The sequence below is a fragment of the Salarias fasciatus genome, chromosome 18 (assembly GCF_902148845.1).
Source record: "Salarias fasciatus chromosome 18, fSalaFa1.1, whole genome shotgun sequence".
NCBI lineage: Eukaryota > Metazoa > Chordata > Actinopteri > Blenniiformes > Blenniidae > Salarias > Salarias fasciatus.
In genome coordinates, this window is record NC_043762.1 from 27104414 (window position 1) to 27125768 (window position 21355).

The following is a 21355-nucleotide window of genomic DNA, read 5'->3' on the forward strand; positions in this document are numbered from 1 at the left end:
TGGAGAGGAAGAGAGCAGAAAACCCCTTCAAAAACTACAAGCTTCACTTTAAAACACACTCTTTCACTCCATTCCTCATACACACACACACACACACACACGCACGCTTCAAAACCTGCGGCACCATCCATCATCCCAACTCGCTGGGAAACTGCAAACTAGGCGATAAAACAGATGACAGATTAATGGAGACAATAACAGCGGCTGTGCTGTCGAACCTCTTCGGCCGTTTGAGCCGGAAACGACGGAGTGAGATTATCAGACGGGACAGTTTCACTTCTGACCGCCGAGAAATCAACATTTTCCTTTCCAATCAATCGGTGAAGGATGAAACTGTGGTTTCATAAAAGAAGCATTTTTGTCAATACATTGGTGGCACATGTAATGGAGACACACTGAAATGACAAAGATAGCTTTCAGAAATGTTCAACAATGTTCATGAGAACTTTATGCGTCGGTATTTACAATGACATGTTTCTGTCTGTGTGTTTCAACGCCAGTTTCTTTTCGTGCAGGACACAAACACACAACACTCCAGGTGAGCTTGTTTGAATGCAGTCGTTTAATTCATTGAACAGACTAGTGGTAAACTGACTCTATGCACCATCTGGTGGTAAAATGTGGTATTACAAGATGGGAACAGTTGGGGTAGTGAAATAAAACCCATTGATTTGGCACATCTTCAAATGTGTTTTTTTTCCTATTAATTAAAGAAACAAAATCAAGAAACACTAATCGTCATTGAAGTATTAGAAACACTGTTCTGGTGATACAAAGTCAAAATAATAAAGATGCTGCTCAACACATGATTTAACTCCATGTAACCTAGAAACTGGAATTCATTTTAAATAAAAAAAAAAAAATGCACAGTTGTCGATCATAAACAGACTATATTTTAAGTACAGAAAGAAACAAAATAGTCTTGGTAGTTAAAGTGTTAGACTAAAAAAATGGTAAAAACATTTTACTGCCATAAAAAAATCAGAATTTTCTCATGATTTTCATAACTAAAAAAATACTTAAGTTTTGTGAAATACATCTAAAAACCAAGCAATACTTACTCTTTCAGTTAAATTACTGTGAAAAGCACAATGTCCGTGAAATTTCTGATTCCAGATGCATCTGTACAGATGTCCCCGATTCCAAAAGTTAAGTGAAATTGAGAAGCAACCTTGAAACCCTGATTAAACTGACGCAAAGTGAACTCCGAGCCCAGGTCGAGGTTTCCATCTAATACCACTTTCAGCCACAAGGTGGTGCAAAGAGTCGTTTTACACCATTTAGTGTTTTCTGAATCCACTTCGATTCATTTGGTAAAACAGGTTCAGTCGACAGTAGGATCGTGTGGTTTCCTGGAGTCACAGCATATTCCCAATATCGTTCAGGTTAACCCTCCCCAAACCTTTCCCGGCACTGACAGACACCTGTATTTTTTAACTATACAAACTTCCTCCCAACTCGATCCTCATGCACGAGCCGTCTTCAGAGTTCGCTCCTGTCAAGTACGGCCCCAAGGAATGCAATATTTCAACAAGTCATACACATACTCGCAATTTATAAGCAGCGTCGCCTGGTTTTCCGTCATTCGCACCGCTAAGCTACGTTCAAGCTAAGCTATAGTTCACAGACCTACAGTATTTACATCCTCTGGGAGGAAACCAGCACAGGAAACACAGGAAACCGTCTGGTTTTTTTCTTTTTGCTTTGAGACCATCTGGGAGAGAGTTTTTCCTTGTCTTCTTCTTGACTTCCGTTCCAGTTTGGTTTGGTGTTGGCGAAACTGAAAACAGAGCGTCGCCACCACCGCGTGTGAGAAGTCCTCCGACGTCCAGGAGACCGCCGCGGCAAAGGCACGGTTCTGATTGGCTGATACTTTCCCGTGTGGTGGAGGGGGAGGAGGAGGAGGAGGAGGAGGAAGAGGAGCAGGAGGAGGAGCTCGCTTTAGGAGTACTGCAGCGTGAACCTCTGGTGAAACTCTTTGACGTTGTTCAGGAGGATCTGCAGCTTGTCTTTGGGAGGTAAGATCGTCATCCTGACGGGGGAGGAGAAGAAAACCGTTCATACAGATCACTTCCCCGAACTTTTCAGAAAACCTTTGTAAACGATAAAACGATGCAGTTTTTCAGGTAAACATGGCCACTTTCATCCATTCATCTTGTGCTGCAGACAGTTTATGCTAACATGTTGCCTCTAAAATACACTAATGCTGAAGCGACACCAGAAGAATATCATCAAGTCAAGTTAGTTCAGGGTTAATGAGGCGATCCTCATTAAGCAACTGAAAATTAAATTATTCTTATTAAATTAAAGAGCAATATATTAAAAAAAAAATCATTTCAAAACATATTAACAGCTGCCACTATTACAATAACAAATAAATCTCATTTCTTGAAAATAAAGGATTTTTGTTTTTTAGCAAGTTTTGCAGTTTGCTTATTAAAAAAGGCGCAGTGGTTGGGATCATCATTATATTCATTGATTGATTATAAAAAAAATGCAACTCTCTCCCAATTGTTGTTTACCATTTCTATACATTGTTGGCTGCTTCATGCATTTGCTACTTGCCTTATAAGAACACATAAATTTGATTCTATGTCCTCAATAAGAATGAACTTCCTTCAGAATATTTCAATTAATTTTGCAATTTTTTCTGTCTTGTTTTTAAACACAGAGACATTTTTTTAATCATGCTTTATTGAGTTGAACTGATTCAAAAACCTGCCGATATGAAATGTGCTTTACAAATAAAGCTGAACTAAATAATCATTTTTCCTGCATGTACTTTCAGGGAAGAAGTTAGTTTTATTGACTTATTTGGATGATTTGATCTTGTGAAGGTAAATTTATGGCATGTAAAGGGTTTGTGAGAAGCCTTTCCAGAAGACGCCCTGTTAGATGATTCAAGTTCTGTTTTTGGTTTAATTCAAAGCCACATTTTACGACAGAATTTGTAGATATACCATATTTTCAAGACAACAAGATACAATTGTGATTTTTATATCTTTTAGTTATTTTTCTTGTCATGCAGTTCTTATAATTATGAAAATCTCCACTGGCAAACAACATGTTGGACCACTAGAGGTCACTGTATGTCAACACAGCTGTGACAGAAAAAACCTATATTATTTGAATTAACTGAATTTCTACAGCATATGAGTGTCGTATGACTTTTTTTTTTTGTTCTGCAATAATAGAAACGTAGCCACTGTTACTCAGGTTGTTGTGTAGCACTGACAGTTCATCAATAAGAAAAAAAAACAAAAATCCTGGAAAATGTGTCTTCTAATGTGAATGAATGTGTTTTTTTTATTGGAGATCGATTCATTTAAGATAAACAACAAGAAATTCAATATTACCAATAATGACTCTTTTCATCTTGCTCCTCCATTTCAGATAAATGTGCCTTCCTGCTTTGTCTCTCAGTGGTTAATCATTTGAGCCAATCACTCATCGCCCCCTCTTGTGGTACAAAGTGGTATTACAACACAGTTAATCAGCACTTTTTAAATGTTTACCATTTTCCCTCGGGGCGTCTTTTTGCGGCTCCTCTGATTTGCAGTATGTAGGATAAATGTACAGTTGAGACTTAGCAGATAAATGTGATTTCAGAATCAGAATTTTCACTTTTTGAAATTGCACTGGGCTCTTCAACAGCATTAAAAGACCCCAGTCATTCTTTAGCTCTATGCTACGTTGAAAGGACCGAGCTCCCTGAGAGTGACAGATGTTTGAAGGATGTTTGTCAGGCTGGGTCTGTTCCTGCAGATATATGAGACAAACCAGAGCGTTCGGTACCTGAAGTGATAAGTTCCATCTTTCTGTCCGAAGCCGCTCCCGGGTACGAGGCAGATCCCCGTCTCCTCCAGCATCTTCATGCAGTAAAACATATCGGGCGCCTGTCCTTTTTCCTAACAGACGAAAGAAAGAAAATAAGAGAGATTTTAGAGTAGAAAAATGTGCTCAGGACGTTTTTTTTTCTTGTAGCAGCTTCTCGAAAACCGCTTCAATTTATTGGCTACAGTGCTGATAAATTAATCCTGCCTATTCATGGAAACAATTCTACTGTCCTCCTTCATCTCTTGCATATTTACTGAAGCCCCGGCGTCCTTGAGAGAGGTGTATGAGCAGCAGACAGAGATGACAGAAGGGTTTGTGTAAATAAAACAGGAACAGATGAGTATTGATTGGAGGTCAAATTAATCCGGAGCAAACTTAATTTCCCCTCTGATCAAAAGCTCGCGCGCAAGATTTGGAAATGGTTTTTGAAGTGGCTGGAGTGGAGGAGGAGCGGGATTGATCCGGTGTCGCCGGGTCAGCTCCGCTCTGATCACATCCTCAGCAGACCCCCCTGATACTCCCCCACAACCCTCAAATTCCTCCGGAGCGCTGAGCCGTGGGACAGAAGTCACAACACAAGGCATCGGAAATCATTTGTTCTCTTTAGCCGGCGGGCTGGCAGAAGCACGATACGGCGAGCCCGGCTCCACGGCCCGGTCGCCGGCTGCTGTTAGGGAGCCATGTATAGATATCAATGGACATTCTCTAAATCCTTCGCAAATTATGAACAGGAGGTGAAGGGACAATCAATCCCAAAGAGCTGTGCGACCTTCTGCTTTTTCTCGTTTTACACCAAATAAAGGCTCCTAAACTTGTACAGACATACAGAAACACACGTGAAAGTTAATTTGAGTCTTAGCGCCTTCAGGAAAATTCATTAACCCCCCCCATCATAGACTGACTCAATACACCACCTAGTGGTACAAACCGGTATTACATGCTCAGCCAGTTCGCCTGCTGAATTCAACAAACGCTGTAAAAATGCTGAACAAATAGAGTTTTGTTCAGACAGCGCCAGCGGCTGAGGACTGACCGCGGCCTCCTGGACGGCCTTCTCCGGGATGGTGATGCGAGGGAAGGAGTACATGGCGCCCTGCACCGGGTTGCAGCTGATGCCCTCCACCGTGTTCAGGACCTGCTCGGTGAGTTTGGCCTTTTCCGCCAAGGCACTTAACGTGGCTGTGCGTTCCTGGAAACGAGCACCGGAAGAAGAGATCACGAATAAAGAGACACTCAAGAAGCAGAGAGGGTTTCATCACGCCGCGGCGCGGCATTTCCTCCCGGGTACCTTGATGAAGTTGTTGTAGGAGGGCTCGCCGGGCTGCGGCGGGTTCACCACCAGGTCCATGAGGGCCTGTCCGGGCACGGGGGGGCACAGCCGGACCGACACCAGCTTGGTGAGCTGAGCTTTCACGTCGTCGTCCATGTTGATGATCTCCATGTAGCCTCCGCGGAAGCCACACCTGAGGGGAAAGCCGAGCCGGGTGAGGCCGAGTCGTGACCCCGCCCGGGGCCGGTCTGGCCGGTCGGACACTCACTCTCCCATGTAGCACTTGGAGGTGGAGTGGAAGGAGGCCAGCTCCACCGTCTCCGAGTACTCAGGCCCCATCTCGAACAGCACCTTCTTGAAGGAGTGGAACTGGCAGCCGTCGGCGTAAACGTTGTCCTGGTACACCTGGGGGGGGGGGGACGGACAGCGGAGAGATGAGAGGAGGAAGAGGAGGAAGAGGAGGAAGAGGAGGGCTGCTGATGGAGGACGTGTCGGTACAGTCACCTCGTCCGCCATCAGGAAGAGACGCTCCTTGGCCGCGAACCGGATCACATCCTCGATGCACTGCCTGCTCTGCACCTGACCTGAGAGGAGGAGGAGGAGGAGGAGGAGGAGGAAGAGAGGGTCAGAGGAGCTGTGCTGCTGCCATCTAGTGGCCGCAGTGTGTTTGTGCGAGAGAGCCATACAAAGAGATTATTTACTCAAATCTTCACAACTAAAATCTCTAAAGTTTTAAAGGACGTTTCAGTATAAACACCGCTACGTCATTTTTATTTCTGAGTCGACTCAACAGCATGAAACCTTAAAATACACTCAATTCTATAAATGTTTCGGTTTATTTCTTATAAAACAAGAATCCACCACAGACTATCTAGACTGGATTGTTTGTTGTGTCAACTCGCCATACCAAAAGCAGGTTCTATCAAAGATAAACTGTCACTGTAAAATTTTTTCCTGTCAATATATTTTTGTCATATTAATTAATTCAAACTGATTTTTTCTCACCAGGCGTCAGTTTCATGTCTTCAGTTTAAAATTATAACTTTGGAAGAAACTGAAATAATCCGAGCGGCACCAGAAATGATAATTTCACATGAAGCACTTCTACTTCTAATTCTACAAGCTATTTTAATGTTTTATTCCTTCTAAAACACCAGTTTTACATAAATTGTTATCTTATAACACAAATCATTCTCACTGTATCTCATCAAACTCTCCTTCCTTTCATCATCTTGTATCTACGGTTCACTGCTGTGTTTGATCACCACCGTGTTCAGGGTGTGCTGAACTGCTTTAAAGGTTTTGTATCAATAGTTTCTTTGACTCATGGTAGAAGTGTTTTTTTTTCAATAAAAACCTTCGCATCTAATAGAAGCAGGAAGTTCATGACTCATTTCTGTAATTTTAGCTGAAAACTTCACGTAATCACTCAAATTTAGATAATAGCTAATTTATAAAACTCCAAATCAGGGATGTCCAACTCATTTTAGATTTTAGCTAGATTACATTTTAGGGCACAAAAAGCACAATTTCATCTTGAGTGAACCAGTAAAATAATGTTATAATAATCCTTAAATTTAAAATGTCAAGTTTTTCTTTGTTGTGGTGTAGAGTTCAAATAAAATTTAAGGACTTAAAAACTCAAATCTCCCACTGGATTCATGTCTTCACCTGTCTGCCTTCAAACTGTTTCATTCACACACTCTTCCAGACTTCTGTCTGTGTGTGTTGGAACCTGCTGCTGCCCCATTATTAAAGCACTCTAAAGGCATTACAGTTCGATTTAAGTGATGGCTGATCTCTTCACACAAAGTGGTGAGATTCTCATCAGATCAGAGAGTAATCCGATTACTTACGGTCCATGTAACCACAGATAATAAATGTTGCTGTTTTCTGTGGACGGGGTTGAGTAGATAGATATATGAAGCTATATATTAAGCATCCTGAAGACAGATTTCACTTCCTAATCCCATTAAACTAAAGAATATATACCTATTGTCCCTTTAAAGGTTTAATAATCAGAAGACTGATGAAGCGAACCATCTGTGAAGAGGCTAATACGATTAAACTTTCAGGCTCGACGGCTGAATAATTTAATGGAGCATCTGTCACGGAGATACTCAGGCACAGATAGAACTGAGAAAACACATGAATCAGTTGTGCTTCTTGTTTTTTTCCCTGCACCTACCTGTGGGGTTTCCGGGGTTGATGATGCACAGGGCCCGGGGGTTGCAGTAGCGCCGGGCCTCGTTCACGGCGCGCTGCAGCTCCGGGATGTCCAGGCTCCAGCACGCCTCCTCGTTCAGGTAGTAGTTGATCTGCACGGCGCCCAGCTCGGCCAGCGCCGCCGAGTACAGCGGGTACTGCGGGATGGAGATCATCACGCCCGCACGGCTCGTGCCCTCGCCGCACACCAGCAGCTTCAGCATGGTCTGAGACGGACACGGGATTGACGTGAGAAAAAAAAAAAAACAGAAAACACGACCTGAGGGACAAAATCTTTGTCATTTTTGGCCTTTTCCAACATTTATTCATCAATATATATTTCTTTAAAGACAATTCAATATAAATTACACATATTTCATCACAAATTGTGTAAAAAGTACAGAAATATGAATTTTTTTCTGTCTGTAATCACACTTTTTTGCTCTAAAACAGGAGTAAAATGTTGGAATTTATTCTAAAATTTAACCAGTCAGATCAATTATGGCCCTGAAATTGAATTTAGATGGATAAAAATAGGATATTAGGGTCATAAAGGAGCAGAGAATGTGCAGTCACATGCATAATATGCCTGAACTGAAATTTCTAACCCTAATCTGGAAAACTTCTGTCATGCATGGGGGCGCAACATAAGGCTTGAGGGCCAAAACCTGCAAGTAGGCTGCAAGTGGCCCCTGAACTGAAACGGATTAGACTGTTCCAGCTTCAACACACCTGAATCTAAAGGTAAATGTGGCCACAGAGGAAAGCCTGATAAAGCAGCCCAGGTTTCCAGGATCCAGCGAGTCCGGTCCTGCTGTGCAGGTTTTAGAAATCCCTCTGAATACATGAACGTGTTGTCATAAAGCTCTGCACAAATCCTCCGTGGGCGTCGCAATCAGACAGGCCGGAGCCCGGAGATCGCCGCCACTGCAAACGCCGAGGACGTGCAGCTGGTTTACAGAAAACGAGCGTGGAGCTGATCGGGGGTGGCCGGCTCGTACCACGATGCCGTCGCTCGCCCCGGTGGTCAGGTAGATGTTGTCGGGGTCGCAGGGCACGCCTCCGTCCCGCCGCTGGATGTACTGGGCCACGTCCTGCCGCACCGAGTCGATGCCCTGGCTGGCGCTGTAGGAGCCTGCGGCGGAGCCACAGCGAGGCGGCGTTAGAGGCGGGGCAGGTGACAACGAGCGAGCGGTGAAAACCCGGCGGGCTCACCCATGCTGAATCCTCCACAGGACTGCAGAATGCGGCACGCTCTACTTTTAGCGTCCTCGGGGAACGTGCTGTCGCTCAGGAGCTCGGGGTAGGAGCACAGAGCCAGCACCTGAGGACCACACACACACACACACACACACACACACACACACACACACACACGGGAGGAAACACAGCTCGTTCAGCCAATCGCCTTCAAACCGGGGCGCCACGGAGGGCGGGCTATATTTAGCAGGGGAGGTCGAGGAGCCCACCTGTCTGAAGAAGGTGATTGGCTGCTGGCCCATGGCGTGCGCGTCCCCGATGTTGGCCTTGATGACCTCTGCGAAGGGTTTCTTCATTCCCTGCCAAATATACACACAATGTCCAGAAACGCACGGAGAACACAGAGTGCCGCGTCTTAAAGGGACGGGCGGCCGTCCAGAGGGGCTTCATGTGTCTCATTCACACACACACACACACACACACACACACTCACACACAGTCTACCAACAACCCCCAACTGACCCCACGCGACCTGAGAGCTAAGTGACCTCCCATGAGGTTCCTCTGGGGACTCCAGCCCGGCTATAGAGTTTCTCTGTAACTTGGACAAACTCGCATGGAAACACACTTCTAGATGAGTTGAATGAGAGAAATAATCCAACGGTTTGAAAGCTTCTAAACTAAATGTGTCGCGTCTGCTCGGGTTACTCGCTCGCTGCCTTTCAGAGGTTTTAGATGTTATAATAGATGTTTCAAAAAGTTGCGTGTGCACTGGAATCTGACACCGCCGTCCAGTAAACAGACCAGCTTCACTTGAAAATGTCTAAACGGGACAAAAAAAGATATAAAAATGACTTTATTTCACTGATCAGGTAATTGAGACACATGTTTGCTGATAAATCAACATAAAAACAGAACTGAAGGAGTTTCTCTCACCCGAAGCAGAGAGGTTGTGTGAGGTTACTCGGCATGGTTTACTTCTACTGTATTACACACACTCTCACACACACACACACACACACACGAGGACTGAATTACATTTCAAAACTGCCACGCATTAGGAAGTGTTACGTAAACATCAGACGCCAGTTTATGAAGGAGGAGGAGGAGGAGGAGGAGAAAGCCAGCAGATAAAAAGTACTGGGAGAACTTTCCCAGCCTTGGACAGTCAACAAATTGTGGATGTGTGTGTGTGTGTGTGTGTGTGTATACATTATCACCCGGTAACACACAGACACAGTGACATACATCGCGCAGCGGCCGGCCGGTGTGCGTGAGGGGATCTGTTGACTGTTCTCGGGGTAAAAAGTCATATTTGAGCAGGATTATCTGAGGCAGACGCACACTGAACACCAGATGTTCGGGCCGCAGCGTGACGTTGCAGAAAACCCAGAAAACAGCCTTGTTTTCTCTGTGCGAGTACGGCGAGACGGGAGGAAGCCCGAGCGTCTCATTGGCCGACGGGTGAGGCGTCTCTCCAGCTGAGCCAGTCAGGCGGCGGAGGACGGATAACGCCCCTCTGGATCAAGGTGCTCTGAAACAGGCTGACCTCCTGATCCACAGTCAGTCTTCTTCTCTCTCTTTTTTTTTTTTTTTGTTCTCTGCTTCTTTACAAGAAGATTAACCAAGAAGTCAGATCTGAGACCGGAGGGTAAAACCTGGGATTTGATGCTGGATTCTTTAGCTCCTAACAGACCCTGTTCCCCTCCTTGATCACTGCCAGCAAGCTGCTCATTAGACAAAACAAAGGGCGCTGTGTAAAAACCACATGCCGGGCTTTAATCAGCGGGTCAAAGTGTGGCCGTGAACAGCGCCGACTGCGTCGAGGTTTAGAAACCGGGGACTGCTTTGACTGGGAGCGTCCTGAATCTGGTGAAAACCTGCAGCGGAGAGGAGAGCGAGCCGTCCCGGCCCATTGTGTGACCCCCGAACAAAAGACGAGAATACCACAGCGAGCACTTTCCCAACGTAATCCAACACCCACCCCATGAACTGTCCTCTGAATAGAGAGGGGAATAAAGCAGTGTGTGTGTGTGTGTGTGTGTGTGTGTGTGTGTGTGTGTGTGTGTGTGTGTGTGTGTGTGTGTGGGGAGCCAGTTGAAAACAAATCAAAGTTTTTTGAAGTCACCAGAGTGCCACGATGGACTCATCCACAGCGACTGGAGGTCGTGCTGTTCCAGCCTCCTGGCAGACGAGCTGGACTTTTATATAAGTCTGGCTCCAGGTCAACAGTGCGGCGAGTGAAGACACTCCTCCCAGAGCACAAAACCTACCAGCTCCGTGGCAGTTAGAGGGGATTTTCCATTAAGTCTGCACAATACATCACACATGTATCGTTATATCAACATGACGGCTGCCTAATCCGGTGGTGTTTCATTCACCGCCCTTTACTCCGACACCTGTGAGTAAAATCCAGTGGAACCAAGTGTCTCCGGAAGTCACCCAGTTTGTAAACAGAGTTCAGTTGTGAGAGATCTGATCTGAGCAAACAGATTAGAGAACAGCATCACGAAGACCAAGGAGCCCAACTGGCAGGTCAGGGAGAGAGTTGTGAAGTTTAAAGTCGTTTTCAAGTGCAAAGGGAAAAATTCTGTTGTGATTTGGAAATCCGTTTGGAGCTCGCAGCCACTGAAAATGTAGTTGCGCGTCACCTGGAATATAAATCCAACTTCATCGTCTGTCCAGACAAACGTCAGTTTATTCTGATTGTTAATGTTTATAGTGTATTGTTCTCTGCATGTGTGTGTAGTTATTTCACAAAAACCATCAACAGGACCCACTAGAGCTGAGCTATAAGAGAAAACATTTCAAACGCTGAGCATCTCACGGAGAATCATGCAATCTGTCATCGGAAAATGAAAAGAGCAGTGGCATAACTGCAAACCTAACAAGACGTGGCCGTCCACCTGAAGCGACAGGCAGGTGAGAAGAGCTTTGATCAGAGGAGCAGCTGAGAGGCCAGTGCCTCTCCCTGAACGCACCATCCCCACTGTGGAGCACGGCGGCGGCAGCATCATACTGGGAGGCTGCTCAGAGCTGATGGGAGAGGAATGCAGTTAAATCCATGACTGGAATGGCTTGAAAATGTCTGTTCAGATGCTCTACATCTATTCTGACTGAGCTTGAGATGTTTTTCTAAGAAGAAGAGACAAAGCTGGTCGAGACAAACTTCAAAAGAGCTGTGAAGCCATCTGAAGGCGATTCACCAAAGGTTTTACTTGGGGGGAGGAATACTTTTCACTTTTCAATCAAGAAAGAAGACAGAAAATCGTGCATCACTCTTCTTCCGCTTCAAGTTGTGTTGCTCGAGTACATAAACTTCCAATAAAACACATTTACAGTTGTAATGTTGCAATGTGGGAAACTTCAATTGGTATAATACTTTTACTGTAGAGTGCAAATGTATCATTACTGCAACAACAACATGACGAGCACAAAAACCAAGGTGAAAATAACCAAGAAAAGCTTCTAAATGCGAGATAATGTGAAGTGAATGAGAACAAAAATAAAAACAAAAACCCAGCCCAGTCAGAGGTACTGTAAATTAGGGGCAAGAGAAAGAGCACTGTGAATTGGAAGAACATGGAAGCTATTTTCTATTCTTCACCCTCAGACTGATGAGAACGTGGAGGCTGGAGCCGGTGTGTGTTTGGCTCTGTGTGGATGGAGGAGGAAGCTCACGCCAGCCTGGAGCTGCAGGCTCCACCTGCATCTGTTTCTCTGCTGAACACGTCGGTGGGACCACAAAAAACATTGTAATCGCAATGTCAAAATGAAAAAAAAAAAAGTTGTTTAAACAAAACTAAATCAACCAGAAGAAGCTTCTTCTGGACTCAACAGGATCTGAGATGTTTGGCGGCTGCTCCTTTCCACCATGTGTACCAGAGCCTGATGGGAAGCTCATCCTTTCTGACGCAGGGCACTCGATGGGCGCCCGTCTTTAACAGCAGACTGCACTCGGTACACAAGCAGCCGGTTGCCACATCACCATGAAGAGCGTGAGAGCGTATGACCGAGTCGATGAGCTAAAAAGAATCCGACGCCGAAGGAAAATCGCAACTCGCACACTAAGGTCTCCAGTTACGAGGTCCCTGCTTCCAGACGTCAAACGGTGAAGTAAATAAGCACGTCTGGTCCAGATTACGGACTCCCGTCTCTCGCTGGCCATCATTCCTCAAACAGCTGGGGATCAGAATCACAAAGTGGGTCAAAGAACAGCGAACGGATGTGGGGTTTTGGTGAAAGTTAGAAATCAACCACACTGGAACATGATGACATGATCAATGTTTAACACGGTCGAACTGCTCAATTAGTAACTTACTGATGGACTTTGAGAGACCGGTGTGTAAACAGCTCAAACCTCTTAATATATACTTTTATGGAGCTTATCTTGCTGTCCGCAGTCAGAGAAGCCACAGATAGACTATCTTATAACTGCAATATACAGTGTTTTTCCAGGCTTTGACCAAATTACGTAATATTAAAAACCAAGAGAACACACAGTAATCACAGTTTTATGGAATTTCAACGAATTTTCTATGCTTCTCACTTGAAGTTAGAAAGGTAGCCAAGAAGAGCCAGCCTGTAGTGAGTCGAATAAACTGTCCTTTATGTCTGAAACTCACAAAAAAACCGATGTATTCCTTTCACCACCATCAAACCACAAGCTATTTGATTTAGAGTAATTGATCTTTTAATGAGCACAGCCTCAGGGGGGTATACACAACCACAGAAAAACCGACATGTCATTTACTTCTTCATTTTATTGACTTCAGGATATGAACACCGAGAATGTGGGGTGGGTTTTCTAACTCATCCATGTAGCACAACACAATAAAAACACTTCAGTATCAAGTCTGTCCAAAGAGCAGTGATGGAAACTGAAGCCGCAGGAACCAACACTCTTTATTGGAACTCCAACAAATATTTAATTCTTAGCAACCAGTAACAGTGCGAATCCTGTGAGAGGCGGGGTCTCCGACACATTTCAGTTCAGGGGTTACAGTCTGATTTCATCTTGAGCGGTCCTGATCTAATTTTTTACTAACTCTGAGTGTGGACTTCTCACTGCGTTCACCATTCAGGATCAGAACCACCTGACATGAGCCGGCGCAGAAATCACTGAACTCACACAACAGGCTGTGTTTCAGCCTTTTTCTTGGACGACACTGTGCAACTGGGAGGTCTGTAAAGCTGCAAGTGAGACCGGGGTAAACACTGGAAAGTGTAATTATCAGTGCGACCATAAATAAAAGCCTTAGCTCAGTGAAACGCACTGCAGCGTCGGCTGCGTCACAGGGCTCACACGCCGCCGTCGGCTGGCAGCTCGGGTTTGCGTCACACAGCAAAATTCAAACAGAGGCAACCGTCAACAAGTTAATTGCTAAAAAAAAAGAAAAAAAAACCACATCTGAGATTAGAAGTGAGATCAGGCTGGTCGCTGTAGCGGCGCACCACGCAAACCCAGTGCAAACACAAAACGTCAGTTTACTCTCGTACAGCAGGAGACGTGGCAAGTCTCCATCATCTGGTTCATCCTGAACCAAATGAAAAGATGCTTCCAGCACTGTGGCAGAAACGGATCGAACACGGCGGTACAATGCCAACTGTCGCAACCATTACAACTAAGCTTAACTACGCTCGAAACCAAACATGAGATGCTAAGTTTGTGTTTGAATCATTTTATTTTATCATGTTCCAGTCATTTTACCAAGACCTAGAGCACCATTGTTTGTCAATCTTCTTACTGGACAGACCGTAGCTGGATTGACAGGATTGAACAGGATGAGACAAGCTACCAACAACTACACTTCACCAACCTGACCCGGGGTTTTCCTTCTTTAGCTTATTTTGCCAAGTTTAATAGAAAAAAAAATATGTCAACCTGTCCATTTCAAAAAGCAGGGTGTGTACTTTCTTATACTTCAACCATTTGTAAGACATCTGCAGGAAATTGAACACTAAAGTTGCCCCACTAACCTCAGGTTGTCTGGGCTTGCAATATTGTTTTCAGCCACTAGGTGGTGTGGTGAGTCAGTCCAGAATCTAGGAACTTCTCAATACAGGACAAAGCACAGAAGTGAATAAATAAGACAACTGCTGGAGTGAACTGAAGAGTGAATATGAAGTAAACGGAAATGGCAGAAATGTTGTAAACAATGTGGTTAGAATGTTGGGCCTCTAGTGGGCGCTGTTCATTTTTATTATTGAAACCATATGCAGAGAACAATAAAATATCAATATTAATTTCAAGTACAGGATGTCAGTCAGGACAGATGAAGAAGTTGGACTGCGATTATAAAGTAACTCTAAACTATAAAACTACCCAGTCCAGGAGAATCTGGACTGGGAGCCGTGATGCTCTGGAGGGAAACACTCTTAATCTCCTACATCTGCAGAAAAACCATTTAATACTGCTGATGAGTAGCAGCAGAGATGTTCAACAAAGTTCTCCCTTGGGGGCAGAATGACAAAAGTTGCTTTTTTAGTTGCTCTGGGTTCTATTGTCATGTAAACACCCCCCCCCCCCCCCCCCCCCCCCCCCCCCCGAAATGCCACAAAAGTTTTACATTTTCATTTAAAAGGGAGAGACTGATCATTGGGCCAAAACGTCAAAGGTTTTCTCTCCATTTTATTTAGTTTGCTGATGTTTTGGGGTCAGATTAGACGTTTTGAGGGTGATAAATAAAGAAAGCCCCTGCGCAGGGCCGGTGCACCGGGGCCGGGTACCCACCTCAGACAGCTCCCGCTCCAGCTCCACGGCGCGCTGCACGATGGGCCCGCGCACCGCGTACTCCACCTTCTTCACGGTGGGGTTCATGTTGTCGATGGTCAGCACCTTGGCGCGGGACATCATCCCGTTGTCGGTCATCTTCTCCTTGGGGAGTCCCCGGCGGGTCGCGCTCAGACCGGACAGGGCTCTGCCGGGGGGAGAAGAGGGGGAGGCGGACGGAGAGGTGAGCGGCCGCACGGCGGGAGCTCCGCCGCGGAGCGCGGACGAGAGCAGCTGCATCCGCGTCGCCGACATGCTTCAACTTTGTCGTTCAGGAAAGTAAAAAGAAAAGTTCCAGAGCGTCCTCGAATGCTGCTGCTGCTGCTTCAGTCAGAGTGCTGGAGACGCGGCGCGCCGCGCTCCTAAAACGAGGCGGCGCTCGAACCTTTGGACCTCCGGCGGAGGAGGAGGCGGGCGGAGCGGAGCGGCGCGCACATGTGTGAACGAACAGCCCGTCAGAGGGAAGTTTTTATGGAGGAGAGGGCTGGAAGGCTGCTCACATGGCAACACTGCAGCCGGTCTGCGCTGCGCTCCCCTCTGCGGGTGAGCCCCCGCCCCGCGCCGCGCCTCCGGCTCCTCCCGGTGGCATCTGCCGAACGCGCTTCTCCGGTTACTGCCGGTGCAGACCACCGGGACGGTGCAGAGGGGCCCGGCTCTCAGGTGGAGCCATTTGAATTAAAGCCAGTTTTATTCGTTCATGACTAATAGAAACACTTCCACACGTGTTTAATTAGAATAAACCACTTTTTGCTTGATCAACAGAATAAATGGCACCAACACACTGGGTTTGGTACTGTGTGATACTTCTTCTTTGGGCTGCTGTAACAGTGACATTTCCCCATCCTTTGATCAATAAAGTTTTGTTTTATCTTATCTTATCTTATCTTGTCAAGCATTTAAAAATTAACTGCACTCACAGAAAGTGCTCTGAACTTTTTGGATTAGATTAAAATTTAGAATGTCAGGTACAAAGCCTGTAGGCTGTGGGGACATTTTACTGTATTTTGTACTAGAAAGTATCTTTAAAATTGGCTTCATGTAGAGATTTTCTGCAGTAGTAGCTTGGTTTTGTGAAAATATAGGCATTTTCATCATGAGTACTCTGGACCACAACAAAGAAAAACTTCAGTTTAAATTTGAAGGTTGGCACTATTTTACTGGCCCGGCCCACTGAAGATGAAATTGGGCTGTTTGACATCTGAAATAGAATGTCTTTGAAAGTCTGGGATTATATCAAACCACTCAAATAAAGTTCAGTGAGAGAGAAAGCTTGTTGGAATGTGGCTGGCTCCCATCCCGCTGCCTCCTCCTGTTTCCCCTCCTCCCTCAGCTCAGTGGCTGGCATGAGGGACAAAGGAGTTCCCGCCTTTGGGGAGGATGAATGTAAATTAAAGTGGATGCATTGAGCAAACCTCTCTCTCTTTTAACTTTTTTTCTGCAGATTGCATGATGGGGTCAAATAGAGGGAAGACGTTTTGAGTTTCTGATTCCTTGGCATCCTCAAAGAGGAGACTGTCCATTGGCTGAAACGACTTCTAACAATGGCGCCTGTGGCCTCTGCCACAGTGCCACCATTGTAATGCCAGTGGGTGGAAACCAGAGGCCTCGCCACACGTACGTGAACATTTGCTCTTGAGAAAATGTTTTGCTCATTGCTTCCCGATTTCTGCCTTTGGTGGTGACACCAACATACAGCTAAACAGTTCCGGTGATTTTTTAAAAAGTTTTTTTTTTTTGTGGTCGAATTTTTGAATAGATGTGACATATAGTCCAGATACCTTATCTTGAAGTACCATTTCCCACCACAAGGTGGTGCATTGAGTCATTAAAGCTTTTTGTCTGTTATCAGTCCAACAACAAAACATAACATAAAAAAAAGAAAGAAAGAAAGAGAAAAAAGCTGGAGCAGAAGGTGAAAATATTGGTATATTATGGGTGGATGAACTCAAGATGAGCCTTCGCTCATTGTAAGATGTATTTCAAAGCAAACCTGGGCTGGATAAATGGGATGGATGGATGGATGGATGGATGGATCAATCTTACATACTGTCTTTAACTTGTGAGAACATAAGAATCTAAACGAGTCTTCCAGTACCACTGACATCTATAAGGGTAAAGTTACTGTTTCTAGAGTATATTCTGCACCTCCACCCATCAGGAGGCGCCAACACTTGTTTATTGTTAATTGTTTAATGTTGTTTAGGGATCCCTGTTAGCTTCCACCGTGGTGGTTGCTAGTCTTCCTGGGGTCACTTGACAGGTGATAAAACAAACATAACAGCTGAAGATCTTCACAAATAACAACTGAAACTGAAGCAAACACCAGCGATAACAAATGTGCAAGAGTGCCATCACTTGAAACCTAAAGACTGCACCTTTAAATTAAACCTAAAACAGTCTCTTAAAATGATTTTTCAATATTCGAGGTTATTAAATAATCCAGTCTGTTCTCAAGTGAAGATCTTAGGAGTTACTGACTGTATGTCGTCCCAATTCCAACAGCTGAACAATACGCATTACTGGAATCGTGCATACTGCACCTCGAGGTTATGTGACTTCTTGTGCAGTATGTGAGCAGCAGTGACTTACTGGTGCATCTCGTCTGTCCTCGGAATTTAACCATTCTACAGAAGGCTGCATGGTATAAGTTGAACATTGGCACTGATTCTCAGTATCTCTATAAAGGCAGATGTGCTCAATGCTCATTTGTTAAAGATCTCCATGCCTTGAGATTTGTTGTTCTAAATAACAGCATATTCTGAATCAATGGATAATTAATTTTTTATATGGCAATTGTTCATTTTTCGTGAATTAATCACATTTTTCCAGTTTTCTTATACATTTAAATCCGTCATTTTGAATTTCTGGAGCATAAACCTTTTGATTTCAATACTGCACATTTATATCATGATGATGAAAATGTTTTGAATGACTGAAGCAGAAATGTCAGACATCATCACAGAATAATAGTTAGCTCATGCTGATGTCTTCAGCTGAAACCGCCTCAATCAAACCCCTGAGCTTGCAGAGGGAGTGACAGTGAGAATGGGACAGCAGGTGATACGATTGGTCCCATTTATAGCTGCACACTGTGCCGTTACGCAATGAGTCACCAAACCATTGAGTAAGTGGACCTAATGAGGTCTTATCATATCAGCAGGGGGGGGCAACGCAAATAAAACACTCCATGACACAAAATGGTTCAGCAGAAGAAAAAAAAAATCAACTATATTAAAAATCAAACATTCCAACATATTTAAACCAAAATGATACAAACAGCAGAACGTCCAGTGTGTCCTCGTCACATTACGGTCTGAATTCAACGTCAGGTTAACTAACCCTGACGACACTGACAGAGGAACGGCCTTGAAGCCAGAACAGGTCGACAGCAGCAACTTATCTCTTCACTGCAGCACAGATTAAAGCACTTCGGTGTCACATTTTCAATGCTTTTTGGTATTTTTTTGTCAGTTTTACAGAAATAAAATAACATTAACTGTGCAAACTTTAGTCCCCAACATACAAAACTTATCAATGATAACTGATTATATTCATCTTTTCAGATTTTTACAGTTTGATTCAGTTCATGAGGGGCAGCAAAAGCTTTTTCCTCCCCCTCTTATACAGATTAAAATCATTTCTATCAACCTTGAGATTAAAGTACAGAACTACTACTACCTGTCAAGTCTGGGACTTGCGGGATCCAACCGTCTGCTCTTGGGCTGAGAAGGCGCCACCTGCAGATCTTTATCAATGTCTCTGTCCGTAATAAGAAAGAGATGATTTTAATTTGAAATGCATATGATATATAAATCAAACATAGTGGTGACGTCCAAAGATGCTTCAGTCAAAGTGTATTTGTCTCAGTAAACACACTGTTTTCAGCAAATAGCGTTTTCTTCACGGGTCTCAGCTTTTTTAATCCGAGAGCCGAATTGTGCATTACTGTAGTTTGATCAATTCATATCCTTTTATGGGAAACAGGAAGCACTGAATCCCACACAGGTCAATTCAATGCAGCATCTTTCTGACGAATCATTATGTCTAATGCAAACCTCAACAAGGGTTAGAAAAGCCACCCGTGTGTTGATTTCTGGTATTTCCTGAGACTTCTTGCACAAGCATGCAGCTTTCCGGTCAATCCCCGACAACCCGGCAGTTGTGTGAAATTGCAGCTCTGATTTATTCATGCAGGTTCAATCAGTGCTCTCTTTCTGATATCGTGGACACACGGTGAAACTCAGACAGGTTCCACTTTCAACTCTCAGATCTGGTTGGGATCATTTAAACACACCCACGTGCCAATTTCCAAAAAGAGCTGATGCAATAGGGCAGGTGAATTAACCACGTTTCAAATCCTTTTTAGCTGCAGTTACCGTTGAAATGTTTTGACTGAATAATTTGCTTCTTATGTTAAATACAGTAGCTCTGTTCCCCCCCCCGCCCAGTAAAGAACATAGTGGTCCATCCCTGCTCTACTTTTAAATTCACATTACAAACCACCTCTCTTCATCATGGTGGATTCTAGATTATTCTGTCAAAACCCTGTTGCAGCCACGATATCAGCCAGAGTCTGTGTTGCCACTGTCCGCAGAGCGAAGGTGGGAACATCTGGCGGGCTGAGTAAGAAGAGCTGGTGCTGAGGGGTCTGCAGCCCGAAGCTTTTACACTCCTCAGTGACCAGGTAGCACTGCTGGGGCTGGTGGCTGAATCCCTGGAGGAAGTCTCCAACCAGGGCCCGCTCCTCTGGAGGGCCGCACGCCGCCTCCTCCTGGCTGAAGTAGCGGGAGGTGCTGAAGGTGTAGAAGGATCGGAGCAGCTCCCAGCGGCGGGTTTTGGAGAGGGTGTGGTGGTGGGGGAACATCTGCACGCAGCAGACGGAGCGGCGGGTTTCTCGGTTGATGAGCAGGAGGGCCAGCACGTCGGGCCGAAGGGTCACGGATCCGGGAAGGCATCGCTCTCCCAGGGCCAGGCACTCCCTCAGGGTCTCCACCAGGGGCGACCAAAAGCGGCCCACCAGCTGGGCCTCTGCCTCATGGAGGGGGGGCGTCGGCCCGCACAGAACGCACACATCCGCCCCCGGGAGCAGCTGGAAGCGGAGGAGCCGGTGGGCGACGGTGGGGCTGCCCTGAGGGAGGAACACCGGGTAGTCACAGGACGCCGAGCCGGAGCTGGACAGGGACCGGACGAAGGCCGAGAGCAGGATGACCTCCTGCGGGGCCAGACGCCACCACTTCTCGGTGGCGGAGGCAATCCGGCCGTGGACGATCAGGCAGCCGAACTCGCTGTCCGCGGCCCGGGCAAAGCCGTCCACGGTCTCCTGGAGGACAGAGGCGTTCGGGGGCAGCAGTGAGTCAGCACAGTGGGTCAGACTGCCCAGGATGCCCTCCAGCTTCTCCTCCAGCAGCAGATCGATGAGGGAGAAGCAGGATCGCAGCTCCTTCTTCAGCCTCTCCACGTTTTTCACGTGGACCAGCTCGTCCTGGCCCAGAACCAGCACCATGCAGCTCCACACGTTCTCCAGGAGGCGTCGGAGCCGGACCTGCTCCTCCTTACCACCGCCCCTGCTCACCGCGATGAGCATCACGCTGTCCTGGAAGACCCTCCACACCACGCCGCCCCCGGCCTCCGTCTCGCAGGAGGACAGCACGGCCCCCTGCCCTCCTCCGAACATGTGCACGCCGTTCAGGGAGCCGATGACGGAGAAGGGCAGCTGGCGGGAGGCGCCCCGGGTGAAGAGCGGGACCCCGCTGCTGGCCGTGAGGCAGAGGAGCTGCGTGGATCCGTCCTGGAGCATCATCACGGACGATAACAGGAGACCGAGGCGCGCGATGTTGCATCAGCATCACATAAATCAGCCGCACATCAGCGCTATGGCGGCCGCAGCGCGTGAATACACCGCGGCCGCGTGCCAGACTACCACGGGAAGGTTAACAAAACAAGTTACCGTCGTTTCCACAGTAACGCTGTCCCATGGTTCATCTTGAGGGCGGCTTCATCCGGCTGGTCGGGCGGGACGGCCTCGGTTCAGCTCTCGTCGCTGCCGCCTGCCGGGCTCCGCTACGTACAAC

At 46.0% G+C, this 21355-nt stretch overlaps 2 protein-coding genes across 4 annotated transcripts; both read right to left on the reverse strand.

The window, feature by feature from the left end:
* Positions 1-1589: 1589 nt before the first annotated feature.
* LOC115405620 (alanine aminotransferase 2-like) lies at positions 1590-21335 on the reverse strand. Of its 2 annotated transcripts, XM_030115245.1 has the most exons (13): positions 21232-21335; positions 18963-19043; positions 15246-15432; positions 8782-8871; positions 8528-8636; positions 8314-8447; positions 7296-7539; positions 5612-5691; positions 5376-5512; positions 5126-5300; positions 4871-5026; positions 3796-3908; positions 1590-2032 (listed from the first exon to the last, which is right to left on the reverse strand). In XM_030115245.1, exons 1-13 carry the CDS (start codon positions 21264-21266, stop codon positions 1942-1944), a joined length of 1632 nt encoding a protein of 543 aa, XP_029971105.1. In that variant the 5' UTR covers positions 21267-21335; the 3' UTR covers positions 1590-1941. The 2 variants fall into 2 exon arrangements, with proteins under 2 accessions (XP_029971105.1, XP_029971106.1); XM_030115246.1 differs by lacking the exon at positions 18963-19043 and having other exon boundaries at positions 1898-2032; positions 21232-21303.
* Positions 18965-21316, reverse strand: fuz (fuzzy planar cell polarity protein). Of its 2 annotated transcripts, XM_030115248.1 has the most exons (2): positions 21232-21316; positions 18965-21072 (listed from the first exon to the last, which is right to left on the reverse strand). In XM_030115248.1, exon 2 carries the CDS (start codon positions 20956-20958, stop codon positions 19822-19824), a length of 1137 nt encoding a protein of 378 aa, XP_029971108.1. In that variant the 5' UTR covers positions 20959-21072; positions 21232-21316; the 3' UTR covers positions 18965-19821. The 2 variants fall into 2 exon arrangements, with proteins under 2 accessions (XP_029971108.1, XP_029971107.1); XM_030115247.1 differs by lacking the exon at positions 21232-21316 and having other exon boundaries at positions 18965-21221.
* Positions 21336-21355: the final 20 nt, after the last annotated feature.

Bases quoted from the DNA above. Each gene is read 5' to 3' on its own strand.
- fuz (XM_030115247.1), bottom strand. From the start codon at position 21,084: ATGATGCTCCAGGACGGATCCACGCAGCTCCTCTGCCTCACGGCCAGC.
- LOC115405620 (XM_030115245.1), bottom strand. From the start codon at position 21,266: ATGAACCATGGGACAGCGTTACTGTGGAAACGACG. The intron at 7,540-8,313 runs GTACGAGCCGGC...TGTCCGTCTCAG, and splicing joins GGGCGAGCGACGGCATCGTG to ACCATGCTGAAGCTGCTGGT. The intron at 5,513-5,611 runs GTGACTGTACCG...CCCCCCCCCCAG, and splicing joins TCTTCCTGATGGCGGACGAG to GTGTACCAGGACAACGTTTA.